The sequence below is a fragment of the Haplochromis burtoni genome, unplaced genomic scaffold (genome assembly GCF_018398535.1).
Source record: "Haplochromis burtoni strain Fernald_Lab_line unplaced genomic scaffold, NCSU_Asbu1 Contig_9, whole genome shotgun sequence".
Taxonomy (NCBI): domain Eukaryota; kingdom Metazoa; phylum Chordata; class Actinopteri; order Cichliformes; family Cichlidae; genus Haplochromis; species Haplochromis burtoni.
This window is the reverse complement of record NW_024582370.1, coordinates 2,231,127-2,252,436: the sequence shown is the minus strand read 5'-3', so window position 1 is coordinate 2,252,436 and position 21,310 is coordinate 2,231,127. Positions and strand designations below refer to the sequence as shown.

The following is a 21,310-nucleotide window of genomic DNA, read 5'->3' as shown; positions in this document are numbered from 1 at the left end:
TGGGTTAGGCTACCCTGCTTTGTTTCTTCCAAACAGACGGCTGTGCTTGCACCTGAGCTGGTGGTCACACTGACTGCCTTTGCACTTACAGGTGCGCTGTGAATTTGGGTCATACTCGACGAATAGCCGATATCTCAGAATGCAGCAAGGGTTTGAAATTAGGATTCAGTAAAACAGAAGTAGCATTTTTTAAACAATCCAGCTTTGACTTTTCAAGTATTAGTCTTGTCTCATAGAGCTGATTAGACATTCTGCAGGATCCACTTCCTCAGATGGAGGCCATTAGAAGGGTTTCCGAGGGGGTGAGGGCAAGGAAAGTCAAGGAACTGACACCTAACCGTCTCCCCCCTCTCTCACACACCCGTTTTCACTGCCCACCACTGTCTGTCACTGTGTTATCAGTGCAGGAAGCGCAGGGTGGTGCATTCTAGTGCAGCTGCACACACTGTATTGTAACTCTGGTTTTGTATTTAATACATCAGTTTGTGTCATGTTTTCATGTTTAATTCAGGTGTGCCACATATACGGATGTGAGACGTCTACCTTAGCATGTTATGGCTAAGATTAAGCAGGGATGCAGGTCATAAAAAATACAAAATAAAAATAAACAGAGTACCAGTGAAGTTAAGGCGATGCTGCACGAAAGTGGACAATAGACTGCGAAGGGTGGAACTTCCTGGCTGCTGACAAGCAGGTCAAAGGTCAAACATGATGCTATACCTTCTGCTAATTCCATCCCCAAAATTCATTTACATTGTGCAGTAGTGTGCGGGAGACTCGAGTCACCCCTCATTCTTATATATTTTCCTCCCAAGGAACCAGATTTTCTTGTCTCGATTTCAGTCCAGTCCTCTTACCTAAGAATGGTTCTGTTTTCTTTGTTTGTTTGTTTGTTAATCCTCTTAATATTGGTTTAAGCAAGCATAAAAAAGCACTTAACACAAGGGATGAAACAGAATTGTGTTTATTCAGCTAACAACTTAGCACAGAGCCATTAGTCTTTCAGCACGTTGTTACCAGAAGCATGTCACAGAAACACGTAATCTGTTCCCATTTCTTTATCTGAATTTACAAAAATGCCAATGATAACAGAGTTTGACAGACACAGAATAGTATTTTCACCATCAAGGTGATTCACAAAGACCTATTAACCAAAAACTTATCGCTGTATATCTCTGTATGGTGTGCAGTTTCCTAGAAAAAAAAAATATATATAGGAAACTGGAAGTAGTGGGAAGCCTGAAGTAGATGAAGCAGATGAACAGCATCTGAAAGCCACAAAAAAAAACAGGAAAAAGAAAATCCAGCAAGGCCTAACACGGGACCTGAGAGACACATCCACCGTTCACTGAACCCTCATCAGAAGCTGTCTCAGTGGACGGGTGGCTGTGAGGGTGTCATTGTTAAGGAAGGGAAATAGGGAGAAAAATCGGAGGTATGCCAAATTAAACAAGAAGCAGAGAACTATTTCTGAAGAATACTTCAAGAAATAATAAAAAAGCTTGAGTTTGGACTGTGTCGAAAAATAAAAGTAGTCGCATCATAGACTTCATGTCCACTAGATTTGTAAAAATCGAGGTTTTTGCACTACATTTGCATTTGTTTTGCACATGTTTCAATAAATCTCTGCACCTATTTTCCCATTTCCCACCGCCAAAATATAAAGAATTGAGGGGTGTCTCAAGACTTTTCCACACTAATGTGCAGATTAAATACTGTTCACTTGGATTTCTCAGTGTCAATTGTGATGATAAGGTTTTTGAACCACTCACACAAAAACAAAGCTCAACACTGCATCCTTCACCCGATGAAACAAAAGGCCTGTGGCAGTCGACTGTGTGAAGCAAGTGTGCCGTGAGTGTGCACACAGGATGGCGGGCAGCTATAGCAAGTGGACAGTGTGGCCCATTATCAGCTGATTAGCGAGCAAGTCTCGCCTTTTCCGGAGTGATTCTGTATTTGCAAGTGTAGAAAAGAGGGAATAACAACCCTTAATGCACTTTGGCACAAACTTCAAATGACCGACTGTCAGGAAAGCTACTCTGTGTCTTTTTCCCCCCCACTTCATTCTTATGTTTTGACAATAAAGATAGCCTATCTCATCCCATAACAAGCTGGCTGTTTCCCGCCTTTTCCCTGGCAGTCCCGACATGCATTACTACACTGGTTACCGAAAGGGACCGCTGAGACACTTTGATTGCATCGCTATCAAGCTTTACTTTCTGCTACAGGGGAATTGTGATATCTTAGTGTTACACCAACCACTTTCAAGGCTGACAGTGATAGTTAGGGTTGTTTTACGATGCAAATGTGTGCACACAGTGCTCCAGAAAGACAAATCATTCAATCCAGTTGGGCTGTAGCTGGTAAGCTCTTAAGGCTAAAGAAAAGAAAAGAAAAGATTCAAGCACAAACTGCACCATTTCTCCAAGGTGCAAAACTGGTTGTTGTCAAGAAGGACTTTCAGGAGCACAGAGAGGGCAAAAACCCTCATAAATAAATAAAAAAAACATGTTTAGCATCAATCACCAGAAGTCCAAAGTGCAATTTTCTAGTCACATTCAAAGAAAATAGAGAATAATGGGTGTAAATTCAAAATCACCAACTTTTAGCCCCATGATTAAATGCATCAGTCTGGGTTTGTTCAAATATAAAATCACATTTAACAAAATCAAAATTTTCACCCTGTTTCTGAAATCACACCAACAGTTCTTTCGTATGCACCTTTTAACTGCCTATAGTGTCACTTGCCTCAGAGTAACCGGCCTGCAGATGTCCGAGTAATGTTACGGCGACATCTGAGTTCATTTCCTGTTAGCAAAGGAAATGAAGTTCAAAAACAAAACCTAAACAAAATAATCTTAATTAAAACATCCAAAGAAGCAAAACAAGAGATGCAAGAAAAAAAAAAAATCAACAGGGAGAAATCAATCAGCTGGGGTTTTCTTGAACAGACTTTAGATAAAAAAGAAAGAAAATAGGAAATGAACAATAGGCGAGGGAAAAGGAATGAAACAAAGGAGGTGGGTGGTGGGGATGTGAAGGAGTGATCGTAAGTGAACGCCGCTTCTCCTGATTTGGAAGGTTATCTGGCATTTGCATCAAAGTGGGGAAAGCATGGGCAACGGCTGCAGTGGCGTCGCGGGTGGACGCCGCTGACAGACAGGCCCAAATACAGCTTTCTTCTGCTGCTGATTAAAGTAGTGCACTAAAGGGTGGAGGGACACGGAGGACAGATGTCTCTTACCAGTAACACACCCACTACAGGCCACATGTTAGGAGATGTAACTGCATCAAAGAAATGAATAAATAATAATAACCTTGATGTGTGTTCAAAGACAAAACAAAACGCATACAAAGAGGTCAAAAACACATTTTTATTGATTATTGTTCAAAAACATTCACGTAATAGTTTAAAAAAGTAGTATGTAGGAAAATCTGAAACAACAGCATTTCAAGTTTTCTTTTCGAAATCTTTCAGAACAACTAAACATTTTCTTTAACTGTTTGAAAAGAGAGTAGTAATAAATCAAAATGCAAAGTATGGATTCCCAAACAACCATAAATAATAAAAACAACACACAATGCCAGAAAAATCCATAAGAACATTTTCAGAACAAGTGAAATGAGTAAACCTCAGAGTTGTCCACATATAATGCATACAATAACTAACCAGACAGAGTTAGGGGTTATATTGCCATTGGACTTAAGAGATAGTGTCCCCTGCTGGTCAAACCAACAGCAAATAACCTGCTGATACAGCAGCAAAAGTAACCTGTGACACAGGATCACCAACACATATCAGATGATGAGATAATGCTGACAGTAGATGATCTAACCTCTAAAAAAAGCCTGACAGCCACATAGCTGTTCCTAAATATTCTGACATCATCTGATGCATTCACTCCAGTTTCCGACACAGAGGAATGAGATGAAAGCAAAATAAACATCACAGAAAATTAACTGAAAACATAACTTTTGCTAAAGTTAAAAAGTGTGCTTTTACATACACAATATTGCACTTTCCCCACACAAATGCTTAATGATTCACAGTTTGATTGGTTTTTTAAGGCAGCGAGTTCCCACTAGTGAGTGTCACATGGCATTCAAATACATTTTATAAGACAAAGTGTAAAGCTTTCAGTTTTTTTTGTAAAGTCAAGCCGTCGTACAAAATGCTCTTAATCCTGCTGGTAACCTCAGTGTGTAAAAGACAAAGAAAAGAGCTCCAACACTGAGACCATCACGTCAACCTCACATTCCCTGTGTGTAACCCGCAGATCCGCAGACAACTGAACTGCTCTCTGTCCCATCAGCTCCCCACTAACGACTTCCTTTTATTAACCAACATAACACTGGTGCAGACTGGAACATCCAAACACATGGAAGTAGAAGATCTTCCAATCTTAAAATAGTGGTGGTACTTAAAGAGGAAGGCGTGGGGAAGCCGCAAAGAAAGAGAGAGCACTCAGTCGACCTGAAGGAGGAAGAGGAAATTATGTCACAGCTACAATGCAATATTTCAAAATAACTCTGCTGACTTTCACATATGTCAGACAAACGGCTGCTAAAGGATCCTCGTTTTACAAGGCATGACTTTGCAGGGGCTCTGTTATCGTTGCTAATATGGCTTTAATCCCTTTTCCCCTTGATCCAGTCACACCTGTGACTCGGTAACCACTTGTACCAGTATTTGCCTTTGCAGTCAAAAAGCAGTATAAACTTGGACCCTGGTCACTGAACACAGCATCAAGCGGTGCTCCCACTGGACACAGTGCAAACAGACTCACATTCTTCAGTCTCTTCACACGTGGTGACCTGATCCATGTACCAGCTGGCAAAGAGACTGAACTGTGAATGCCTTTAATCCGCCGGGTACACCTCTGAAATGGCTCAGTTTTTAAAGGTTAGGAAAGGCAGTCATGAGAAGGAAAAACCCCCCAAAAAAGTCACTGGATTTTAGACAATCCACTGGCCAGGAGGAGCCTGAAGGGGACGGTGGAGCGTGACACAGTTAAAGGTAGTCTGTGGAGACCTGTACAGAGAGAGAAACAAGGACTATAATATCACACAATCAAAAGGTGGAGCATTACATTTGCAAAGCTAGGAAAAAATTGTGATTTAGGTGAATTGAAAGTCTATTAACCACAGAACAAAAGTATGCTGGGAGGCAATGGGAAAGTGCAGCAGAGCTGCCACAGCGCAGAGATGCTATCTGGAGTGTGAGGAAGGGGATTGTGTGTATGCATGTGTGAGTTTGGCGTGCCCATGCTCTGAGTGGTTGTTTGTGTTGGGTGGAGGTTTGGAGGGTGTGTGTGTGTGTGCTGTGAGGGGTCTAGGGCGGTGTGCCTGAAGGTCCCCAAGGAGACCTGACTCTCCTCCTGTCCCTTTACAATTTCCTGAAAGAATTGTATTCTTTCTATCTGAGGAAGAGAGACCAGCCCATAGGGAAATGGGGCCAAAGGTGGGGAAAGTTATGAAAGAGATATCCCAGTGCAATGAATTTAAGCACAGCTCAGTCTCACTGACAGAAAAAAAAAGTACATGCTTACAAACATTGTTCACTTTGCTTCATAAATTCAAAATGAAAGTAGACTGACCAAAGGCACGGATGAGCTCTCTTTGTACTGCCCAGGTGACCGTCTTTATCAGGGAGGCAGAGGTGAGGCCAGCAAACAGCATGTTGTATAGAAATACAACGTAGAAGTTCCCAAGCCAGTTATATCGACCAAAGTCTCCCAGTAGGTCGAAACGGGTGATCCCTAACACAAAATAACAGAAGCAAAACTTGTGAAAAATGTGCCAAAGCCCCAATTCACCTGCAGGCACAATATTCACAGCATACAAACGCCCTCCTGTGGACATCATTGAAACTACACAAATGCTTTCCATTTTATAGATGCTGTCAAAGCAGAGTCAGGGTAAACTTTTTATTTCACGTAACGTCAAAGACAATTGTTCAAAAGACAATGTTGTTGTTTTCCATTACAGTCTAACTAACTTATTAGTATTTCATGTACACAGTGGATTGTTAAGACTGTGTAATGTCCATAAACATAAGCATTGACTATATGCTCAGTCACACATCACACACAGAATTACAGAGGAGCAAAACTGTGGACAAGGCTAGAAACTTTGAAATGTTAATGCCCCACTTCTCATTTGTGCTTCATGCTTACCAAGAGTGCGTGAAAACACCGGCAGTGCAGAGCTCAGGATAAGCAGTGAAACACAGTTGGCGATTATCTGAAAAAAATTAGAGGTTACCATCTTTAGTGAAAACAACAGTTTCTGGATGAAATATGTGAGCCTGCTGACCACTGGGTACCTGTGTGAGGTTGGTGTCTTGTGCACGAGGCAGGAGGCCAGTGAAGAGAGGGGAACTATAGAAGCCCACCACTGAGGACACCATCAGATAACTGAAAATAATTTTAAGGACAACCGTGGAAGGCAGAGTGGTAAAGAGCACCCAAGAAGTAGGCTACAAAAAAAACATAAAAGGTGCTTCCAATGTGTGAGTGTGACAGCATGAGTCAACATCACCCACGCCCTGGTGAAATATCAAGGGCATCCTGGTGCGTGGCTGCGCCAAATGTAGACAACTAATTAACTCTATGTGCACCCAATTGTAAGATGGGAGGATGAAAGGATACAGAATGAGAACTACTTGAACAGCAGCACCCAGTGAGCCAAACATTGAAAAGGAGGCCATCCCAAGGTGAGGGTCCTACAACACACAAAAATAACAGTCCTCAATATATCATCACGACTAGCTGTAGCACATAAACCTTTAAAAGGGGCGCATTTATTAATTCTGTTTTGGCAGAAACTCCACCTCCATTCCTCTGGGCATGGCTGTTTCATCCAGCAGCAACTCCAACACGTTGAAACAGACCATCAGTACACACATCACCTACAGACACAAGAGACAATTACAAAATAATACTTTAAAAAACAAAAAATAATTGTGGTCTTGATAAATTAAACTTAAAGTAGAATTGATGCTTATATTGATAGTCATGCAAGTACCGTCAGTGCGAGAAGCACAAGCATTGCAAGCGGGTAGCCCAGGTTCCGCTGCCATGGGGACGCTTTCCTCCGCATCTCTGTGGGGAAAACAAGAAAGACAGAAAAGCGACAACAACAAATGACTACACTCTGTAATCACTGTGCGAGAACTCCAGCAGAGAGACAGCCTGTTCAGCCAGTCTTACCCAGGGCGACGCGCTTACTCTGGACGGCTTGGTACTCTTTTTTCAGAGCCTCCATGTTCAGCTTGACCCAGCAGGATGTACTGCCACCTACAATCACACGCATGATGGTGGGAAGGAGAAAATGTCAACCAGTTAATTTAAGGATGAATATAAAAAACAAATAAATGTATTTATATAGCACCTTTCTACACTTAATGACCACCCCAGACTACACATTTTAACCACACATTGATAAAGTACTTTTTCCTGTAGTCTTCAAACACCTCACATCCACGGCCAATTTTGAATAACCAATTAACCTAACATGCTTGTCTTTGGACCGTGAGAGAAGTAACCAGAGGAAACGTTCTTGTGAACCCGATCACCTACTTACAGTTGATTTTCCTGGAGAGAGAGTCTTCCTCAAATGTGGTGCAGCTCAGAGTATCTTCAACATCTTCCAGCAGCTAGAGAGGACAGGACCAATCAGTCAATTCAATTTTTAATGAGTTCACAGGCACAAGTTGAAATGGTCATGTTCAGGTGTTCTGACACCACTGCAGTGAAATATAGCACAGACATTTAGGCCATTCACAGCAGTTTTTCACTGCTATTTGGGAAAGTTCAACATGTTCAAGTAAAGCCACGACCAAACAGTAGTACATACTGTTCTTTAAAGAGACTAGTATAAACCAATTATGTACATTTATTCTAAGTCATGGTGCTCTGCATTTTAATAGACGTTGGAAAACTATTCATTAAACCTCAGAGGCATTAAAAGGTTTTGGTTTCAGAAGCTTCCCATTTTAAAAACCAACCAACTCATTTGAATTGTTTACTAGCTATATGTAGCTTGCTCATTTACTTTGTGTACTCCCCTGACTAGTGTGCATCAACAGCACACTCAAAATTGATAATTCAGTATGCTTTCTTTAGTTGCACCTCATGTAATAAACACTACAAATTAACAACATGATTGGAACTAGCAGGAAGTGTGGATTTTGAAGATGGAACAAGTTGTGTTAGAAGAAAAGTTGTACTGACTCAGTGGGTTGCTAGCATAGCTTTAGACAACTAGACTTGTTTAAATTCAAGACACTGAGCCTGTGACTCACCCGTGGTTTGACTAGCAGGCTGCCCGTTACACTGAACATTCGTGACAACCCTAAGGGAGTGCACACTGAGGAGAGAAGCACAGAGATGATGATATGCAAAAGCCATAGAACCAGGTTTATAGCTACTCCACCAACTGTGAATGAGATATACTAACATAAAAGCAGCAGCACTCCAAAGAGAGAGATCCCCGAGTACAGGTAGGGAAGGTAATACTCCCACAGGTCTGAAATCCAGAGAGAGAGAGAGCATCATAAGTGGCTATATGAAACATATAAAAACTACCTGTCATTGAGGAATCTGTGGTTGACTCACCGTAGAGGCTCTTCCGGGCTATGTTGTCATGTAGGAGGGCTGATGCCACCCACACAATGCCCAGCACAAGCAGGGCCAGCAGCAACAGCAGCACAACTGCTTCATAAACTCGTGCCATTACACCCTACACAACCAAAGCAGATGATGTGTGAGCAGATGGGTGCGAAAACAGGCACTGTGGACTCGCATCTATAAATCATTTTGAGTCTCCAATGTGAGCTTGTGCTAAAAATGCTACCTTTCTGGATCCTGCAAATCCCTCGGACTCAGTGAAGAAATATGCAAAAGGCATGAGGAAGACCAGGGACAAGTTGGAGAAAAGGAAAACTAGGTTCCACAAACCTGTCAAGACAGATTTTTCATTTGTTATTTTTGGGGCAAACGCTCATTAGCATTAGTTTTACCCAGATCGGCCACCATGAGGCTCAGCCTTCCCAACACTGACAAGACTGTATACATACATTGTATGTGCGATAATTACAGAACAAAATAAGCTAAAAACATTACAGCAAAGGTTACTTTCACATTAATCAGCACCACAGTTCTTCACAATGAGACACTGGCATTCCACTGAGATTGGAAAACTTGACTGAATTGAACAGTGAGGTCACAGCTTCTCTGTCAGTAATAATTATCAGTTTGGACACAGGCCTGTTTAATATTGATCTAGAGGGCATCACTACTGTTCATTCTGTTCCAGTTTTAAAACAGATCTCTATTTGATGTTTGGTTTGGTGTCATCCCTGCTTAAAAAAAACAGACAGATGTACCATGAATAAGAGATCCATTGAGCCACTGCATGTAGTAGCTCTGTGGGAAGGTGAGCAGCACCTCATTGGACAGAATGGAAATGGGGAGAAGGAGCACAGCACAGACTGCAACAGACAGGGTGAATGTGCACAGCCACAGCCTGGAAAAAGAAGAAACACCATTTGTGAGTGTTGTGCATTTATTTATGTTTAGCCTCAAACACCACAGCGTAGATGAAAGGCTACAGTGGCCATGAATAAGGTAATATAGTGCCGGCGTGTAAGGACAAAGGGCAGAGTGACATGGAAGTCACACCATTACACACACACACACACGGCAGGGCAATAAATCCAAAGCCAAATGGTATTGGGTCACTACACATGTCACACTGACTTGGTATCTGCTCAATCATATGGAGTGGGAGTGAGAACAGACTGATACCAGCTAGTTAATCAGTTGTGTTTTTCACTTACGCAATTTTGTTGACAGTGGCATCTTCGACATCATCTACAAGGGAACAGAGCAACACTCATTACATAACTGACAGACCTCAGTTTGTTTTCACATGTAACTACCTGACTTTTACATTGTAGGAAAGCCTAAGCACGGAACACATTCAGTGTGCGTGTGTTTGGGCGTGTGTAGAAGTGCAGCAAAAAGCAACGGCTTCAGAAAGGGGAGTAAGCGGGGGACGAGTATGTTTGGAACATTCTGTTCAAGCAAAACCCAGACTCTAATAAAACTGAACTACCTATAGGCAGGATACAGAAAGAGCGGGGAATTAAGAATACCAAACAAACACTTCTATAAATGTCTCCATTTCCTCTTTAAGCTTTAAAAAATGAATAAATGTTTAAGATCTTGCTACAAAGTTAATGTCTAAATTCACTATTTGAATTTCTGTAGCTCAGTACTACAGTATTTTCCTTACTGTATCAATATTGGCACAGAGGAGAAATATAGATATAGAAGACAAGCCTAAGGAGCAAAAACCAGTTCTTGAATCTTTATAGACAAAAACAACTTTGTGCAGTGCTGTTGCACAATTGTCATTTAGCTGCAGGGCACAACTGTTCCATTGTTGTTGATGCACAGACTTTTTCAGCAGTGAGCTAATATATAGCAGGTTTTCCTCGCTCCCTATTTTAGAAAAAAAAAAGAAAAGCATTTGGCCATCTCCCAGACTCCCACCCAATCACAGTGGAGCACAGAGACCTGACTAGTTGGACATCTCACATCTGCTTCCAATTGTGGGAAGTTATTGGATTTATTATGTAACTGTTGAAAGTTCTGCAGTCACACTTCAGAACTTTCAACATTTGTGTTAAACATTAAGAACATTTTTTTTTACAATAAAATTATTTATAATGTTGCTTATGTACTTTGACACAATGGATTTTAAATCAAACAATCCAGCTGTGAATTAATTGTAGATTTTCAGCTGTTATAAAAGAAAACATTTACTGCCCAGCTCAGCACCAACAAAAGGCCTGAAAGATGACGGGAAGACAAATAAAGTCCATGAATACAGAATTACTTTGATGGTTACCAAAAAAACCTTCATAACATCTAAACAATTCAAGAGCAAAGAGGTAAGAGTGTTACTGTCAGTGTCTACAATACAGATTTACCTTCATGAAAATACAGAGGGTTCACAAAAAGGTGAAAACTTTTAGGACACCACAAAGATGGTGGAGGCAGTGTTACGACATGGGCATGTACACCAACAGTTATTACTTAACTGTAACTACATGAAGGTTGCTTATTAGCTATAGTGCTATTTTTATAATGTCCGTGTTCACCAAAACACATCTTACTACACTTTTCCAGACAGCGAAAAGTCAGAAAACAAAAGGCAAACATCTTTTGTCATGTGTATGGTTCACATGCTTTCAGCCTAACGAGGTGAATACATTTAGTTACTCTAGCCCTAAGCTCACAGCTGCCTTCCTGCTAGGGTGCATATGTGGTACATTCATGTATGCAAACAATATTGATTTTACTGCTTGCCTGAGCATTATTCAGGTTTCTGAAGACTCTTCAAATAAAGCTCAAAAGAAAAATCCTGCTGCAGCCTGCACACAAACTAGAAAACAAAGACTGCTCAAAATAGAAAGGGTAATTTCTGAACAACACCTGTGCTTGGTTGAAAAGTATTGCCTACTTCCACCCACTCACCAATGTAGACAGTGTGCTTGTCAACAGCATCACTGATTCTGCTGCAGGCAATTCTTTAGAAGCTTTTGATAGAAAACGTTCTCACAGAGCAGTATTCGTGTGTTGCAGAAAACTCACCTGTTACAAACTCTGCAGTCTTCCTGAATTGGTTAAGGATGAGGTAGGACAGCATGTAAAGGCAAGTAAACAGGAGAACACAGATCTGCAGAAGAAACAGAGAAAATTCAAGTGTTATTTTTGCATTTAAAGGTCCGAGGACAGGCATTAAAAGGGACCGGTGTTTTACATAAATAAGATTAGCTATGTAAACCACCTGTCATGCTATGTTAATCAATGAGTCAATGAGCAATAGATTTACTTTCAACTGCTGACATGTCTGGTTTAGTGTAAGTTGGGAGAAAGCAGAGAAAAGACATTTGGGGATTACAGAATGTGTTCCTCACACAGCTTTCCACTTTGGCTATGCGAGTTTGCCTACGCCAAGAGAGACACAGATTACGTCTGAACATTACCCATTTGGTCCAAAAAAAAAAAAAAGGTCACTGTGATAAACTGAGAAGGATTATGAGAGAGTAAAAGAGAGAAGGGTTAATGCCAGTGAGTGAGTGATCCCCCTCCACACTGCTCACCATTACATTAAAGCAACAAATTTAGGTTAAACCAGTCTTCCACCAGCAATCTGTTGTCTGGGAAAGCCCTCAACATGCCAACTCGAATTAAATCTCTTTACATTAATACAACAATGGATCAAACCGCTGCCTGCCACAGATAAGACAATAAGCAAGCACCAATGGTAGCTCCTGCTCAGAAACGCACCCAAGTATAAAACATACCTGAGCAACTTGGACAAGCTCAGCAATGTAAGCTAAGCTGCTGAACGTGCAGAAGATGTGACCGTTTAATGCTGAATCCTGATTTATCTGACAGCTAAACTGTGTGGCATTCAATTCACGTCAATACATTTTTATCAGTGCAACAAAGTGTTGCTGTGAGTCATGAATGAACTGATGTTACCAAACCACAAGTATCAATGAAAACATTCCTGTTCCTGAGCCTCTGGGGAGCCCTGTATGCACAGCACAATGAAGATGTTTGTCCCTAAGGTAACAACAGCAACAAACACAGAGGGAGAGGCTCTCTGCAGAAATACAACGTCGTATAAAACCTGTTGCTAAATCGAGTTTACACAAAAGTTTGTTATTTTAGTTTAATCTTGCACTTGCTGTGTGAGATAAAAAAAATAAAAAAAAACAGTTGAGAGTCTGTGCGAGAGGAAATGATCAGTGGCAGCACAAAAGCTGCACCATGGAAAAAACAAACGACTGTGCGCAACAACTAATCAGCTCAGTCTGCGTAAACTGTTGAATAATGCAGTCGGATTTAGAAAGGACCTTGTTATGGTTAATCCAACAACAAGAAAAGTAGAAAACAAAGGTTGGGTGAGAAACAGGTAGAGTGTGGTGGGGGGAAAACGTGCTAAATTGGCCATACTGAGAGCTGGCAGGCCACAGAGGGCTGCTGAGGGGAGAGTTTAGAGAATTTCAGGCTCTAGCGTGACACAAAGTGTCAATGCAGACTATTTCACAATCCACAGAGTAATTCAAAAAGTGTTCTGCCGAAGAAAACAAAAAACAGCTGAAGTGCAAATGTTCTCATGTTGCCCAGCCGTGCAGTTTGTGTGAAAATTTACAAAGGAGCAGAAGAACAGAGCAGAAATGTAATTTTGTTTCACCTCATGTAAACATGCGATGTGAATGACAATAAAGTTTCCTTGAATCCTTGAAGAACGAAGACAAAGCATCTCTTCCAAAACTGGACTCGCTTTTAAAGTAGACACCTTAAGCACAATTTAATGGTCTGCAATAATTATTAATTAATACTTAAGCGTTTCAATAGTCTCTCAATAACAAATAAACTAAAATAAATAAAAAATTAAAGGGGGGGGGGGGAGGGGATGATCCATCCAACACATTGTCCTCTGTTTTCCTTCTCTCAAAAGTACTGCAGAAAGTCACTCCTAAGACTCAAACCCATCAGTTCTGAGCTATTATAGTTTTCAGTCAGAGCGCCTGAGACTCAGGTATTATACAAATATTACAGTGCTCTTTTCTAAGCGGGGAATAGATATCAGTGTGTGCTGATGCTGGCTGTTCCAGTTCTCTACTGCAAGATTTTATCATCATGACCTTTTATCGTGCTAGACACTGATCCTTCTTGATCCGACCAGGCTCAGGCTGTGGATGAGCACTCCTAGCTCGGCTGTTTACCCCCACAGCCGAGCTACGCTCTCTACGCTTCAATTTTCTACTATCTGCTGATACCCAAGATGATTTACAAGAACACAATCAGCTCAAGTGAAGACATGCACTTGGCTGTAATCGCACTTTCCCACTGATTATTAACTGTTTATTATGCCTTTGGCCAAACAGGTATAGTACATTTCATCGAATTAGAATTTGTTTGGAATTACTGTCGACTTTTAGGAATCCGGTACCAACTGGTCCAACTGGGAGGCTTCTGACCAGAAGCCAGAAAGTGTCATACTTCACATAAATACCGTCTCCCCCCATTTAAGTCAAGCACAGAATTTTACCACTTGTCTTCACTCCAACAAGATATCTAACTGATTATTATTATTAAACTACTCTCATCTGTTCTCATGACAGGCAAATAGCTGCAAGCATGTTTGTTGCATATAGAAATAGCCTTTATAGCATATCTTTGTCATGCTCCTATGGAAAAATGCATCTACCCTGTGCATTGATACGTGCATTATTTTTCCATCACATTTCCTCAGAATCAAAAAAGAAGCACTAATGGAACAGCTGCTTGCATGTTTTGGATATCTAATACGAGAGCATTCTCAGTAGCTAAACCAGCATTTATATGCATCGGCTAAGGACATGTTGTTATAAAAACATCTCTATTGGATGATACACGCCTCGTTGACTGCCTCTGGCCTGTTGGTAAATAAACAGACATTTAGAAATATCAGTGGCTGATGTTTGTAGTCTAACATCAGTTTTACACTAGCTTCAAATACAGAACTGTAAAAGACTGAAAGAATTTAAAACAGTTTTCTTTTGTTTAGTTTTTGGCATCTCACAATTGACGCATATCTATTATTATATTATTTATGAACAAGAGTTACAATAATTACCCAAGTAAACCATTAGTTTATCCACAGAAACTCCGTCAGCAGCTGTTCTGATAGCCATTCAGTTATTTTAAAGCAAATATAAGTCAGTTTAGCTTCTCAAAGACCTTTTGGAATATTTCATTACAGGCTAAACAACTGTGAAAAAATAATCACCAGATTAACTAATAACTAAAACAAATACAATGCAGTAAAATGGCAGCATGGTGGTGCGATGGTTGGCATCATCATCTCAAAGCAAGATGGTGCTGGGTTCGAATCCATTGGCTGTGGACTCTGTTCTACCTGTGTGCGTTTCCCTCCACAGTCCAGAGACATACCTGTTAGGTTGAATGGTGACTGTAAACTGGCCATGAGTGTAAATAGTTAGCTCTACCTCTCACCATATGACAGCTGGGATGAGCTTCAGCTCAACTGAAACCCTGACTTGGATAAGTGGAAAAAGATGGATGGAAGGAATTATTTTTATTTAATTATTTTTGGATATCAAAGAGTTGCTCTTCTACTTTTAAAAAAATGTCTCATCCAGCCTTTTTTGTTAGTGCAAAATATTATTCTCGGTCTAGCATACATGCACTTCTGCCACAGGTTTATGACTTTAAAATAAGCTGATTAAAGATAGGCTTGGCCTAAAGCCATTAATAACCAGAGGTGCTGGGGCAGCTGACAAGCCTGAGAGGAAGTACTGTGATGAGGAGGTAAGCTGGAGACTTGAGACTTGCCACTTGCTAATAGCATTAGGTATTTGAAAGGGACAATGACAAAACAAGGGCATTAGAAGAAATGCAAGCACTTTATTTGCTGTTCATTTGGTTTTGGTTTATTAACAACTGCATCCTATCTATCACTGAAAATATATACCGCCTACCAAATGTAGAATGCTATTTTAAGTGATATTTTCCAGAGGATGTAATCTTGCTTCTGATACCTAATGTGGGCAGACAAAAAAGCCACCAACAGCCCTAATGTGCAAATATCTCAGCCTACCACTTAAAAAAAAAAAAAAAGGGGGGGGGTGGTGGTTTCCTAGTCTGTTGGGAAAAAAACCTACATTCTTTAGAGGTTTCACAGTTAAAAGCAAGAATTTGACTCGTCATACAAATAAAAGCAGTCTAACTGATCACAATCTTAATGTATGTTCTTTTGGATTCAGTAAGCCCTGTTCTGATTTCTTTGCTGCTGCAGTGACTCAATCTCCCACAGGAATCACTATTTTTCATATTATACAACTCATCTGTAAAAACACACACACACACCACACACACACACACACACACACACACACACACACACACACCACACACACACACACACACACACACACACACGTTGTTCCTTAAACTCACATTTTTTTCACCCCATGATCTTCTGCAAACCAGAACGAACTACCTGGAGCTGAGCAAAGCAAACCAAGTTGATGAATCGACTCCTGACGCTAAGATACGAAGGTGATAAAGTGTTGCCTGACGATGCTTTTATGATAGGCTGGTTCAGCAATCTCCAATCTCAGTAGTCGGGCTCCCGTCTGATGTGATGTGAGGGTTAAAGGTCAGAAGCCGTGTGCTTTGCTGTAACTGAACCGAGTCTAAGGTTCAAATAGTTGCTGTTGCTATTATACAAAACTGCGATAAAACAGCAGAGGGGGAAAAAAAGAGCATCAACAGTAACAAAATGCTGTGCCTCGCTGCTGCCTGCTCACCAGCTGTATCCGTGCAACAGTTAAAGTTTGAACATGGGTTAAGCTAGCCCAGGGAGCGAGCACATTTCAATCGTTATCATCACTTTTTTTTAAGTGACTTCAAACTTGTTATCGCTTGAGAAAGTAAGATGTGCAGTCTACAGCTGAGAAACAAAAGTCGTGCTACCGCTAGGTAAAGTGAAATAAACAGCGTTAACTGAGGCGACTTTCTTACAGTGATGCGACTTACATTGATTGCGGGGGGCTCATAAGCATAGTAACTGACGGTTGGGTTGGTTCGGCGTTACTTACTATAGTCTCCCGGACACGGTTGTGGAAAAGTTGCTCTCTAACCGACACGTCGTCCGTTTCCATTCTCCGAAACCATAACAGTGTCCTCAGGCTTAAAAGCGCTGGAGGCGGGTGGAATAGTTAAAAAGTTGAGCGACTTCGCATCTTCTCTGGATATGCTGTTGATGTGTAGCTAGCAGAGCTCGCTCGGTTTTAAAGAGCTAACCTGCTGCTGCAAGGCTGCTCAGCTCCGACGAAAGCCCAGCAAAGGAGGGGTCGCAGGGGGCGGGGCCACGGGAGCTTATTGTTTTGGCAGTCCAGCGATTTGAAATATTAATGTGGACCCAGCCTACTTTCCAGGTATGCGTGTGGTCCACACCCACTGACTGAACAGGTAGCTACACTTGGCTAAAACTAATTTAGAGAGATGCTGGTCGCATTAACTTACCCTCACTGATATAAACGGGGTGCACAGAACGTACAAAAATTAAAAAATTAAATGAGAATCTTCTCCTCTCCTCTCCTAGACACCTTTAACGAAACGGAATATGACCTTAATGAAAACTAGGTTTATTTCAGATGCACATGGTTGTTTTAGATTGGTGTGCCTAATATATTATCAAACATTTTCTGACTATTGGGGTATTAATATCAGGGTCAATTGGGGTTTTTCTTGGCTCATAAGTGGTCACTGGGGTTCTGCACACATAAATACCCCTGGTCAGTATATAGTTAAGGTAAGGAGCCATCACTGAAGTATGTGTATTTTGTTTTTTATATTTTTGGCCATTTTCCAAAACAAAATGTTTTTATTCTTGAGGAAATTGGACATCAAGTAAGTTGTTCCCCTATTATAGTTCTGGTGATAATTCTTTGATGGAAGGCTAAACAATACCATCATAGGCAAAAGTTTAATAAGTTTTAAACCTTTATTTCTGTCTGGACTAAATTATTATTATTAACAAATATATTCCCGCACACAAGGATACTACTTATATCACATACAGTTAGCCTCATAATCAGGCATAATGCTAAGTATTACTGATGTATTAATAATATTTATCTCATATTTTAGCTTATATGATAATGAATATCACTTTACAAAATAAAAGTGCTTTGCTTTGATTTAAAAAAATACGATATAACTTGAGTTTTATACTTTAAGCTTATATTATACACCTTTAAGTAAAATTGTACAGAAAAACCTTGTAGTGAAGTTGTTTTAGGCTTCACTGGGGAGCAGGATTATACTCTTATCCTATGCTGAAGTTTAGCATACAGGCCTAAGGCTATGTCCTTATTTTCCTTGCAAAATAAACTTAAGCCCTCTTTGAAGCATTGTCAACAGTGTCCTTTTTTCTTCATAAATGTCGCTTTTAGCCTTTTTACTCGTCTTATCAGTTTAAATGATTACAGGCTCGTGTTGATGTGCCTTGTGCACTCAGGCCGCTGCGCAATCCCATTGTCATGATCCAAAGTCCAACTATTGCAACAACATGCAGCAACTTCAACTACGGAAAGCACTGGAAAAGGATTTCTCTGGATAAGGATTTGAAATTATGGGCTCAGTAAGTAACAAACTCTTTTTTAAAATACAATTTGGATGTATAAGAACAGCAAATATCTTCGATTGATCAGAAAAGATAGTTGCACTCTTTGTCAAAAATGGTATGTTTTGGATCACATAACGAGTTGAGTAAAACTAACAATACACAGCATGAGCTAAGATAAATCCCCCTTATATAATATATTATTTAACCAGGGAAGTGGATGGCAGAGATTAAAAATCTGAGTGTCCTGGCAAAGACCAACAGACAGATCACAGAGGAGGGTGTAACACAGTATAGTTATGAAACTAAATAAATAAATAAAATGTTAGCAGGCGATGTAAGCGCATGGGATTAAAGATCAAAGCCAATAAATTATAAGATGAACATTTCCATTTTAATTATTTGATTAAAGTATAATATAATTATAAAACACTAATGGAGGTTTGAAGGTATAACTAACACTTTTTGTTACTCTATTGCAGGTATGTATCAAGGATGACTAATATTCACCTGTACAGGAGGTAATCTTCTGAGGCCTCATGGTAAAAAGTATAATTGTTGCCTACACCCTGTGGGCAGTAGGTGGGCCTTTGGGCCTTCACCATTTGTACTTAGGTAGAGACACCCATGCTCTGCTATGGATGCTAACACTAGGAGGATTTGGATTTGGGTGGGTCAGGGAATTTATACGCATCCCTGCTTATGTTAGTGAGGCCAATCAAGAAGGAAATAAAGAGAGAAAAAGGCCTCCCACCTCAATCCCTCCTCCTGTGAGTCCTGTCAGATTTGCAGGACAGGTGTGTGTTGGAGTCTACTTTGGCACTGTGGCCATGATAGGACTGAACTCCCTCAGTTTCTTCTACTTGATTGTGTTGCCTTTATGTGTGGGTGCAGGGGTGCATCTGGTGTCCAATGTTGGCCAGCAGACATCCGATCTCCAAAAGACTTTGACTTCTTGTCTCGCAACCTCCCTGCTATTCTATGGCAGCACATTATCTCCTCTTCCTATAAGCTTGGCTGCCAGTGTCACTGCTGCAAAGCACCGCACGTTCAAACCTTCACGGACACCTGGGAGCAAACAGAAATTAGGTGGGCTGGTTTCACCAATCTGAGATGATTGGATGATTTTACTATGCACGTCGATAATAATCATTCTGATTCAGTTTTAAGTGGCTTCCTGAATTTAATTTTTTTTTGTTCCAACCTCAGGTCCACGGCTTTATAGGATCGGTCTAGGTTGGCTGGCCTTCTCTGCCCCGCTGGCTTACTGTATTTTCCACAACACCACAGCCACCCTGTACTATCTGTCTGACTCTATAGCAGCACTGCTGGATATTTTCTGGTTCCTGCCTTGGCTCAGAAGTGTGTTGGAGTACCTTCTTTTAATGCCATATCGGATATTGTGTGTGCTTACTGGAGGAGGGTACTATGAAGATGCCTGGAGGAAGGTGCTAGAAATACTGCTCAAAGAATACACTGAGAGAGAAAAAGAGGCACTGAAGGTAAGAAATGCATGCTGTAAATAGGTCTACATTTTCTGCTTGCCATTTAGCCCGTTTCATCTGGATTTATTGTATTTATGTTGCAGATATTGTCTCTGGGAGCAGAGGCCTCTCTTGAGGAGATATCCCGAAGTTATAGGGAGCTGGCCAAGAAGTGGCATCCAGACCATAACCCCAGCAAGGATGCTGAGGAAATATTTGTGAAGCTCCAGGAGGCTTATGAGGTCCTTCTACGTTGGCACAGGCCCAATCGATTCAATTAGTTGCCTTTTATTCATTAAGGGCTTGCTTGCGTTGTCATTATTTTTTATTGTTCATGAAAAAATAAATCAAGGGCACGCACAGACACTTGTACTTTGTAGTTTATAACACTTATCGACTGTGTGTTTCACAGCTGTCCAGTCCATTATTCAATTCTGGTGGCAGTTTGCTGCCACCTCCTGGGGCTAAAGATGAAGTGTAATTGTAAACTACCTCATGATAACAATTTTCACCTGCTTTTATTTTAATATCTGCTTGCTTTCTGTAAGACGCGTGTACATGTAGTGTTTATACAGGCGCACTGCATATTTACATATGCCATTTTTTGTTTTTTATTAAACATTTGAGGGTCACTCAGCGTATTGCATCAAGTATTTCACAAAATATATTCATGCGCAGCAGCAATTTGCGGTGCAGAGTCCGACATGATCTAAAAGCACACATTTCACCCTCATTATGACCACAACTCCGCAAAGAAGACACGCATCGATGAATTCGGCAATCACCGACTCAGGAGCTCTGTTGTACAATTATTTGGTCTGTATCCCAGCATGGGCCCGGAAGTTGTTTGGGATTCCGATTCCCAGGTAAAAAAAAAAAAGAAAGAAAGAAAAAAAAAAGAAAAAAATCCCGGAGATGCTGTCGCCGCCTGGGAAAACAAACAGCTATTCAGACAATTAAAGGAAAACACCGATCGGTCGCCAGGTAAGGAAGAGGCTCGTGGACTCCGCTGCGGCTCTTGGTAAGACCATCCGTCGGTGTTAATTTGGAGGTACGGCATGTTTTTTAGTAGTTGGTAGGGTGAATGCCATTTGTCGTGTGGTCGGGTGCCATAGCAACGGCTCATGAGAAACATTGTATAGCCCAGGCCAGTTTTGACGTGCTCAGTGTTGGATGACAGCCGCGTTCATGCGGAGGATGTGGACAATCGCAACTCTTGCAACAAATTGCCGTTGTGTCTCGTTGTTGTCTCGACCGTCCGCGAGCTGATTGTTGTCAGAACTAAGCAAATCCAGCGAGCAGCTAAAACAAGTAGCTACCCTGCGTGTGGAGAGCCATGGCAGTTATTTGTAAATGCAGGAATATCTTTTATTGCACATAGTCGCTCGGGTTGGGGCAGCAAGGTTTGTCAAGCAAGGGGCGGCAATGGTGCGCGTCCCTTATTTTTTTCTATTATTCTTTTTCTTTTATTTCTTTTTTGTTTTTTCTAATCGCCGTGCCCTGGTGTGACTGGCGCGTCTCCCGGCTGCATCAGCGCCTGTTGCTCCCCATGCGCGGCCAATGACAGGATATTAATTTTTTTTCCCTGTGATGTGTTGTCT

General features: G+C 41.0%; 3 protein-coding genes across 7 annotated transcripts in view; 2 read left to right on the top strand and 1 right to left on the bottom strand.

Annotated features, from left to right (window-relative positions):
- Window positions 1–3,357: 3,357 nt before the first annotated feature.
- Window positions 3,358–16,953, bottom strand: lmbr1l (limb development membrane protein 1-like). Of its 3 annotated transcripts, none has more exons than XM_005914743.3 (17): window positions 16,697–16,953; window positions 11,667–11,751; window positions 9,845–9,878; window positions 9,392–9,531; window positions 8,860–8,963; window positions 8,622–8,745; window positions 8,464–8,532; window positions 8,309–8,373; window positions 7,588–7,660; window positions 7,215–7,301; window positions 7,030–7,106; window positions 6,836–6,913; window positions 6,654–6,727; window positions 6,329–6,419; window positions 6,180–6,246; window positions 5,601–5,762; window positions 3,358–5,035 (listed from the first exon to the last, which is right to left on the bottom strand). In XM_005914743.3, the coding sequence occupies exons 1-17, from the start codon at window positions 16,757–16,759 to the stop codon at window positions 4,950–4,952; spliced, it is 1,479 nt and encodes a 492-aa protein (XP_005914805.1). In that variant the 5' UTR covers window positions 16,760–16,953; the 3' UTR covers window positions 3,358–4,949. The 3 variants fall into 3 exon arrangements, with proteins under 3 accessions (XP_005914805.1, XP_005914806.1, XP_042083617.1); XM_005914744.2 differs by lacking the exon at window positions 16,697–16,953 and adding an exon at window positions 16,635–16,690; XM_042227683.1 differs by lacking the exons at window positions 9,392–9,531; window positions 16,697–16,953 and having other exon boundaries at window positions 11,667–11,750.
- Window positions 16,954–18,764: 1,811 nt separating this feature from the next.
- Window positions 18,765–20,227, top strand: dnajc22 (DnaJ (Hsp40) homolog, subfamily C, member 22). The gene is made up of 3 exons (XM_014338679.2): window positions 18,765–19,314; window positions 19,435–19,727; window positions 19,814–20,227. Exons 1-3 carry the CDS (start codon window positions 18,765–18,767, stop codon window positions 19,988–19,990), a joined length of 1,020 nt encoding a protein of 339 aa, XP_014194165.2. The 3' UTR covers window positions 19,991–20,227.
- A 380-nt stretch (window positions 20,228–20,607) lies between these two features.
- ikzf4 (IKAROS family zinc finger 4) overlaps window positions 20,608–21,310 on the top strand; it is a 6,860-nt gene continuing 6,157 nt past the window's right edge. The window contains exon 1 of one of the 3 annotated variants that reach the window (XM_042227668.1): window positions 20,608–20,693. The gene's annotated coding sequence lies outside the window, so the exon portion shown is untranslated. Of the gene's footprint in view, window positions 20,761–21,310 lie in introns of all 3 variants that reach the window. The other 2 variants (XM_014339177.2, XM_042227663.1) reach the window with 2 other exon arrangements.